Source organism: Lactuca serriola, chromosome 6 (genome assembly GCF_051521515.1).
Source record: "Lactuca serriola cultivar US96UC23 chromosome 6, Lser_US96UC23_V15, whole genome shotgun sequence".
Taxonomy (NCBI): domain Eukaryota; kingdom Viridiplantae; phylum Streptophyta; class Magnoliopsida; order Asterales; family Asteraceae; genus Lactuca; species Lactuca serriola.
Genome location: NC_136413.1, coordinates 98867598 through 98876631, shown reverse-complemented (window position 1 = coordinate 98876631; position 9034 = coordinate 98867598). Strand labels below are relative to the sequence as shown.

At 34.7% G+C, this 9034-nt stretch overlaps 1 protein-coding gene across 4 annotated transcripts; it reads right to left on the bottom strand.

The window, feature by feature from the left end:
* Positions 1-5365: 5365 nt before the first annotated feature.
* Positions 5366-8396, bottom strand: LOC145056564 (uncharacterized). Of its 4 annotated transcripts, none has more exons than XR_013685829.1 (5): positions 7139-7544; positions 6295-7023; positions 6024-6215; positions 5814-5929; positions 5366-5710 (listed from the first exon to the last, which is right to left on the bottom strand). XR_013685829.1 is itself a non-coding variant. In XM_079004252.1 (5 exons), exons 1-5 carry the CDS (start codon positions 8206-8208, stop codon positions 5603-5605), a joined length of 1215 nt encoding a protein of 404 aa, XP_078860378.1. In that variant the 5' UTR covers positions 8209-8396; the 3' UTR covers positions 5367-5602. The 4 variants fall into 4 exon arrangements, 3 of the variants coding, with proteins under 3 accessions (XP_078860378.1, XP_078860379.1, XP_078860377.1); XM_079004252.1 differs by lacking the exon at positions 7139-7544 and adding an exon at positions 8167-8396 and having other exon boundaries at positions 5367-5710; positions 5814-5954; positions 6295-7026; XM_079004253.1 differs by lacking the exon at positions 7139-7544 and adding an exon at positions 8167-8396 and having other exon boundaries at positions 5367-5710; positions 5814-5954.
* Between the last annotated feature and the right edge of the window lie 638 nt (positions 8397-9034).

The following is a 9034-nucleotide window of genomic DNA, read 5'->3' as shown; positions in this document are numbered from 1 at the left end:
CTGGGTGCTGGCCTCCCCTTCGGTCCTCTCGACCGGATACTTGAGACTATCTCTCCCCCTCTACTACTACCACATAGCACATATCACAATATCAGAATCCAACTAGCATGACTGGGTATAACTACCCCTTCGGCCCTATCGACCGGATATCTTGGGGACTATCTCCCCTGCCACTACTAACACATATCATCATATCATATTAGCACATAAACAAAGCACGGGTAGTAGTAACCCCTAGATGAATATCACAGAGACAAACATCTATATACAACTCCTACTGGTGGGCCGGCATTGTGGCCGTAGACCCACCGCTACTGGAAGGCAACTCACCTCGAAAAGGTTGCTGGTCTGTGTGGGAATTGACTGTCTACTGTTGTTGCTGCTGCTCCGGACGTCCCCCGGCTATAATTCCCACAAAACGATCAGTCAAACACCGCTAGATTTTCTTAGGGTAAAATGACCCTTTTTTACCTCTTACCAAGTCAAGTCCAGGTCAAAGTCAACTTCCAGTTGACTGGACTCGTCGAGTCCGCGAGCAACTCGCCGAGTCCATTCCTCACTGATCCGGTCCCACTCACCAGGTCCCTCTCCCCACTCACTGAGTCACCCTTGACTCGCTACTCGGGACTATGGGGCCGACTCGAGTCCTAACTCGTCGAGTTCCTCGAGCAACTCGCCAAGTTCCTCGAGCAGATCCCCTGCTCGCTTTCAATCCACACCAGAACACCCCATACGAGGGTTTGGGGTTTCGGGACTACGTTACCAGTTAATTCCGCGCACAGGTACGAAGGGTTGAGCCTTCGGTGCTTAAACCCCTCGTGATCTGTGGATGTTCATATGACTCGCCGAGTTTGAGGAACTACTCGGCGAGCTCCAGGCAATCTTCATAGGACTCGCCGAGTTATTCTTCAAACTCGCCGAGTCGACGACCATCTTCATAGAACTCGCCTAGTTCCACTTTGGGACTCGCCGAGTCCTTCGATCCATTTCCTGAGTAGGCCAGATCTGGGACATGCAACACTTCAAAACCATAGATCCAAGGTCCTAAGGCTCATTTACCACGTAAAGTTTCAAACTTTACGTGCATGCATGGCCCTATGAGCTCAAACATGCAATTCCAAGCTCTTTAAGAGGTCCAAAACTCAATGGGGACCTCAATCACCTCAACCACAGAGACTTTATGCTACTAGGATGTCCAAAAGATCCAAATCCGAAGTCCTTGCAGAACATTAACCATAGACACATAGAGATTTAGGTTCTTAGGGCTTAAAACCTCTTTTTAGGGACAAAAAGGGGACTCAATGAACTAAAGATCAAGGTAGGAACTTTTCTACCTGAATAGAAGCCCTTCATAGAGTAGATTCCGGATCTTCTTTCCTTCTTGCACTCTCCAACCTTCTCCTTCTTCTCCCAAGCTCCAAACCACCTTCAAAATGCTAAAAATCACCCACAAGGACACAAAAGGGGCTAGGGTTTCATTCTACAGGTCTCTGGGAGTGCTAGGGGAAATGGAGGCTGGGTTAGATCATTTAAATAGGGTGCAAACACCCGGGTTAGGGTTTAAGTCCAGACAGGGTCTACTCGCCGAGTAGACCGAGTAGATCTTGCGTCTAGTCCCGCTTCTACTCGGCGAGTTAGTCCTTCCACTCATCGAGTCCAAGGTTAATCATGCAATATAAGGAGATTTAATAATCAAGAATACATACCAGGAACCAGGTGCTACATTTTAATCCTAAAGTTCTTTCATGATCACACATAAAGACACATACCCAAGACATCTCTGGTCAAAACCAACCAGGTTATAGGTATGTAAACATTCTGTGTTAATGATCTAGATTCATGAAAGTGTGATGAAAGTGAAACCCAATTTTTTAAACCATTAAAGGAATTGACGGGGAACTTTGTTCCAGATTTTAACGAAACATTTGTTTCAGTACCTTTGTTCAATACTCCAAATCATACTGTTTCAGATTTTAACGAAACATTTGACGTTAATAAACGGTTTAAGTTGTTACACCGATGGATAGACTTTTAGTGTAATTATCCTATCTAACATTTAACATTTATCAGATGTTGAGTCAGTGTTCTTAAGGTCTTATCACAGGAATAGGGTGGATGGTTTGGGATTGAAAAGGCACACTCACATCAGTGTATGAAACACAAAACCTTCAATCATTCATAGACTCTTCATTTTTCCTGCCCACCTTCAAAATTGTGTTCCCAGTTCATCAAAAACCTATAAAAAAACTATGCACGACTGCATAGATTAAGGAGGGAGAAGAAGGAATGCGACTTTATTCTTTTTCCAACCAAAAACGAAGATATGCACAACAAGGTACCTGACCACCATGTTCCTAGGTTGGGGCTCGATCAAATACAGTTTTAACTTTGGGGGTTTTATGTTGTGATTACATTGACAAACAAGTGGTGTAGATCTTCTTGTGCTCATATATAATAATGTTTCTCAATCTTTCTAAGGATTGTTTTCATTTTTCTGATAAAAATTTGATTGAATTTCTTTATCTATATTCTGCCCTAGATCTGTTGTAATATGCAAATCCTTTTAGGAAAACTTTGAAAGTGTAGAACTTAAGCCCCTTTTGCTCATGTTTGCAAACTGTTTTGACTTTTGATTTTATTTTTAGAGAAAAATGGTTTACGTGTAGAAAAAATGATGTTTAAAAGAAACATTCTTATGTTTTATGGACTATTTTTTTATATTCTAGGGAAGATTGTAATATTTGTGGTCATCAACGGTTGCATCTAGGAAAAGTTGAAGGAATTGCAAATCAAAGAAGAAAAAAACGTAGTTTCTTGAATTAGAATATTAAAATAAAAAATTGATGGTATGCTACATTTACGAGGAAGACATTTCTGACAAAATTTGTTTATGGTGGATATGAATTTTTCTAATAAATTTAAATTTGGTGTGAGTTTGAATTGTTGACTGTTTACAAGTGTTGAAGTGTGCCTTTTTAGCATGATGGAATTTTTGTCAGATAGTATACGCATAATGCATTAAATAGAAAAATTATTGAATGCATAATGTTGTAATCGGAGTTTGAACAACAGGCTTAAACTTCCTTATGACCATTGGATTAGTTTTTGTTATTTATGTTGACTTTCAACCTATTCTAACAAGAAATCTCTTGGTTTTTAACATGTATGGACATTAAAGTATTCATTACGTTCATGCCTTTTACTGATCAAAAATTGGGTTTCTCCTCCTATTTTTTATATTAACCATTTATTTATTGATTATGTATGCAGAAGAAAGCAACCTCATGCTGAGGACATGAAGATACTTGATGCTTGGTTGCATACTATGGACTGTGATAGGTCTCAGGCCATGTTTCTCATTGTCTAATTACGCATTGTCTGGATAATAATGTTTAAAAATATTTGGAAAAATGATGACATGCAGATAAGACTTGATAGAAAAAATTAGCGAATGAAACTTTCCATGTTAAGTCCTACCATTTTACAAATTTGCTCATAATTCATATATTTTTTTCCGTTTTGTCAAGCATGTCATCATTTTTCTCATATATTTTCTTTAAAAGCATTTATCAATGCAACAATTAGTTAATGGGGAAAAAATAAACTATGTCTGAAGGCTAAACTTATATGCTTGACAATATAATACATCATTTATTAGAAATTGAAAACAATTCGACATTTGGTAATCATTTTAATCTTTAATCGTTAATGGTTTGTCTTGTTAATTTCTGATTCTGTTAAAAATTAAGCAACTAAACAAGGTAAAGTTCTTGATTTTTGAAGAAAACTCCATGCACATTCTATATTTGGATTTTTTTGTTGGGATTCAACTCAAACAACAGTTTATGTAATCAAGGTTAAACATCTATTGATTCCTTTTTACGGCTATGATTTTTTTTGTAAATATGCTTGATTTTTTTATTTACTGTAATTTTTTATTTAGTTGGTTAATTTGTATTTGAATTTGTTGCTTTTAAAAGAAAAAGATGAAGCAGATAAAGAAATAAAGAATCCAAGGGCAAAAATGTCATTTATAGTGGAGAAAATGACTCATTAGAGTTGTTATGTGTGTGTGTTATGTTTTTGTGTCTGCTATGTGTGTATGTGTTATGTTTTTGTGTCTGCTATATGTGTTGTATGTCTTGTGTATGATATGTATGTGTGTGTTGTGTGTCTGATTTGTATGTGTGTGATGTGTGTGTTATTTGTGTATGTGCTGGGGACATATCTTTATATTTTGAAATACAAATGTATGTAAAAAGTGACCAAGTTTCCAGTTTAATAACAAACTTTATTAAAATTATTCTAAAAACATGGTCCTATACTCCATGCCAGGAACTTGAGTTGATGTCATGGTTCTGGGTAAAAAGTGTGCCCTCCTATTTAGTTAATACAGATATTATGTAATTTGTTTTGCCAAATGAGAAATGAGACATGTTTAATGTATCCTTCGCTTTTTTTTGGCAGATTTGGTATTAATAGCATTAAACTTGTGTTTGTCATTTAGTTATTTAGTAGGTTGATAATTTTATAAACGGGTGAGATACGTTATCATAAGATTATATAGAGTTAACATTAAAAAGAATTGAAAGTAAAACACGATAGTAAACAAATAAAATTGATAAACATTTGTGTTAAAGTTATAATTAGATAGTTTTTTATTTCTTTGTCAGCATTGTTCTGTCTTGATAAACATTAGTGTATTAATTATAAGCTAAATTCAGAAAAACAACTTAAGGTAGATTGAAAATGAAACTCATTAAATAAGTTAAAGTTCTGGTACAAGTTAAGATGTTACAATTATATGGAGTAAACATTGTGAATAATTAGTCGTAATTTGCAATGAAGTGACACATAAATAGATTACAGCGTTTGAGAATTTTAAAAACTAAAGAACGATCAATATTTTGTAAGTTCATTAATATTTCATGATTTTTATGGTTTGATCTATAAGCCACAAGTAAATAATTCATCGCAATGAATTAATCACCGCTTGGAAATTATTCTCTGTCGCTGCTTTGCGCGAGTAAACGACTACTATATAGTAATAACGTTTTGATTTGGGATTTGATATAAAATAATATATAAGTAATTTCAATTTGGTTTTTACCAAAGGTGGTTTTGACGTTAATAAATGGTGGTTTTTTTAATCTAGGTGCCGATGTTTATTTTTTTTTTACTTAAAAGAAACTTTAGCTTTGAAAAGTAATGGTATAATTGTATATTTTTTTATTAAAAGAAACTTTAGCTTTGAAAAGTGACGATATAATTAGATTTTTTATTAAAAAGGTACGAGGAATCTGGACAATTGCTATCCTGAAAATACACAATATCCAAATCTTAAATGTAAAAAATCAAAATTTATAATTTTTTTTATATATATAAGACTGTATATACAAAATGGCACTGCTTATTAGGTACCATACTAGCATATAATTAATTACATAACTACAACTACATAGATGAATACTTTTAATGAATCCGAGTCCGTTAATTATTGTGTAGAATGCATGTGATATCATAGTCATCGTGTATCATCGTCAGTCCACCTGTAAAACCCTCTACACAATGATTCATGCAACGACTCTTTTCCTTGAGTTCTTCAAATCCAAGACTGAATCGAGTAGCTATATTTGAATGAATTCATTCCACTGATATGTGCAAAGATGTCTGATGATTCAAAATTCTCCTCCTCTTCCTTTACAACCACCTAATCATTGCATTTAGTTCAAATGCATTAAATATTTCATATAGTATATACGTTCCAGTTAATGAAGCAATTTGATCGATTATCTACTTAAAGCTTGCATTACCCGAAAAGATTTTATATCTTCATCTGTGTCTTCTTCGTGTTTGTTGCATGTCGTTCTATTGTTCTCTCCATATTCATCGTTCTTGGCAAACCTTCCTCTCACTCGGGGCCTACTGTCTGCCAAAGTTTTTCGGCATGCATACTGCAACAGTAAATTTCTCACAACATCTGTAATTATTATCAAACAACAACTAAATCTTTCTAAACATACCTTGATTTTCTTACTGAAATTTCTCTCGTTTCTTTTCTTCATGTATTTATGGATCTTTTCTTTGCGTTCTTCAGTAGTGAGTTTACTAGCGACTCTAAACGTATCAGTTTCCAAACTTGTGATTTCTGAGGCTAATTGTGTCGCACAACTCCCACTTCCATTTACAAGATGATGGCTTTCGCTACTAAGGGCCTGAATTGGTTTCCAAATTAAACAGTATTAAAAGAAAACAAAAATATCGAAACATTATAATAATAATCTTGAAACCCACCTGAAGTTCATTAGGATTGTAAGGTCGTGGTAAAGGATCTGGACAAAAGATGCTACCATTGTCTCCCTTAAAATCTAAATCATGAGGTTGAATTTCATTCCCTAAGAACAAATTCCCATTGAAGATCCCTGAGCTTTCTACAGCTGGTAAAGGAGGGTTCGAGTTCCCAGATAGGTAGGAGGTCACCGCCGGATCTATGAACGAGCAGTTAGGTGATGAAGTTTTATTCAAGCGCATGAACTTTGAAGGTGGCATAGAAGATAAGCAATCATCTTCACAAACTGTGGGCAATACCGATCCCATTTTAGGGACAACATGATCGTTTGGATGAGGATGATGATATGCCTGAATCTGGCCATTGATTGCGTTGTTGTGATCTACGATTTGGTTTTGGAGTAAAGAGAGATCAAACTGGTCATGATGGCCAAACTGGTATTGAGGGAGGCTGTGATTTGGAGAGGTTGTGAAGTCTAGACTGTTTTCGGTTATTTCTTCATCAAAGATTATGGAGAAGGTGTTGTTCGACTTTGCAATTTTAGTTGCGTTGTCTATGGGAGTTGGGTATTTGATTATATCGGGAGGGAAGGAGAGGTTAGTGGTGTATGAGGATTGGTCATCATAGCAATAATTTGAGCTCGAAGCAACTTCTGAGTTTTGTATCGTCTCTGGGAATAACTCTGATTCACAGAACTCCAATATTTGAGCACTTAATGGGCTCGACACCTGGTCCTGCTATTCAAAAAAGAAAAGAAAAGTAAGCTTCGAGTAAGCTTAAAGAAGAAGCAAAAGCCATATCAAACAAAATAGTGAAAAACACGCTCAATAATATATACTATATTCCAACCTTGATACAAATACCCGTTTTAAATAAAAAATTTGAAGAACAAAATAGACCCATAAAATTGTCACAATTCATAAGAGACCTCAACATAATTTATATACACACATAGATTCCAAGAAGATGTTGATCATCACGATATCTAAATTGAATCAAAGAATCAAATAACTAAGACTACTTAAACATAACGCGGTCATTGAAAGCGACACATTAAGTTGTGCTCTCAAAATCATTCCAAAAAGGAGATGGTGTTATAGATTAGGTACTCGGTGTGCTAAAAGACCATCAATTTAGAGATGAAATTTGTTAGAGAGATGCCAGCATATATATGTAAAGATTGGCTAGCCAACATGGGAACCAATAACACGCCCTTGAGACGATGCTTAATGAGATTAAAAGCAGACATGTTGTGAGTCCTTGAGAATGCTAGACCTCGAATCTATTATCTCAATAGATAGATATATACGAGCCTTAGATCTTCTCTAGTCTCTAAGATACACGCGATTAAAAGGATAAATGAGACTACAACATACACTTGCAAATGGGACCATGCCTCGCACATACATGATATTAAAAAATGAAGGCACATCCGGTTTTTAGATGACGAGAATCAATCTAAGATGATAAGGATAAAAACAGCCAAAAGAGAATTTAATCAAGTTACCCCAATCTTCAAAGCTTTCCTTTATACTACTTGATACACGTCAACCTCACCGGTACGTATCACCATCTCCAAATGTTCTTTTATTAAAAAAGTGCAAACACTTTCGAAATCAAGCCAAATAAATTCAGAATTCATTCGATCTTCATGTCACATGCATGATCAAGACCAATAATCAAATGAACCGTCTAATTGATCCATCAACCTAAAAGAACCCGTTAAAAACTAAACCTCCTAGAGAATATTCTTTTACGAACTTTCTTGAAAACGATGTAAATTAACAATGCATATACATGATATATCTTTGGATTTTAGTCCATGCATGAGAACTTTAAATAAAAAAAATATACAAGTAGACGAGAGAATATTGTACCATGGAAGGCTGTTCGGGTGGATGAACAGCGTCACCCAACATTCTTTTTGTTCTCCAAAACTACAAATGACGTGATTGTTCTATGAGATATTAACAATATTGTAATCCTATAAGGAACGAATGGGAACCTGGAGCTTATCGAAACATTGTCCTTTAGAGTTGAAGTGAATGTGGGGAACCATTGGAGAGAGATGAAGCTCCATGTAGAAATATTTAATTATAAAAAAAATGAGAAAAAAAAATGAAAAGAAAATCGATTATAGAGAGAGAGTAAGGCGAAAGAAGGGGTGCATTTGATTGTGGTGAAGGAAAATAAGGTTAGTTATATAAGGTACAAATGTAGGGTGTGCGTACAATTGTCCGACTAACTTGCTTACCCATTGAGGTTTTCTTTTTTTTTTTTTTTTTTTTTTTAAATTTAATTTTAGTTTTTTATTTAATTTAATTTAATTTATTTTATAAATTATTATTATTATTATTATTATTATTATTATTTATTTATTTTAATAGGTTTGTTTTGAAAATTTCATTAATTATTTTACAAAAATAGGCTTGTCACCAATAAAGGATCAAATTCTTTTAAAATGTTATATTTTTTAACCCTCATGACTTAAGTTTATTATCCTTTAAGTTATATAAAACTTTGAATTTCAATTTAGGAAATTTCCAAGAAAGTTTTAAGATTTTGAGTTAGTTTATGGTTTAGTTTCAAATTAAATTTTGTTTATATATAAAAAGACAGATTACTGACTAAAACTTTGGAATAACTTTTCGTGGTCAGTTTCATAGATCAGTATCTCGTCTTTTCTTTTTCCTTCCACGTTGCTCATCATCTCGTTCAAGAGGTATCTAGAAAAGTTGAAATCGA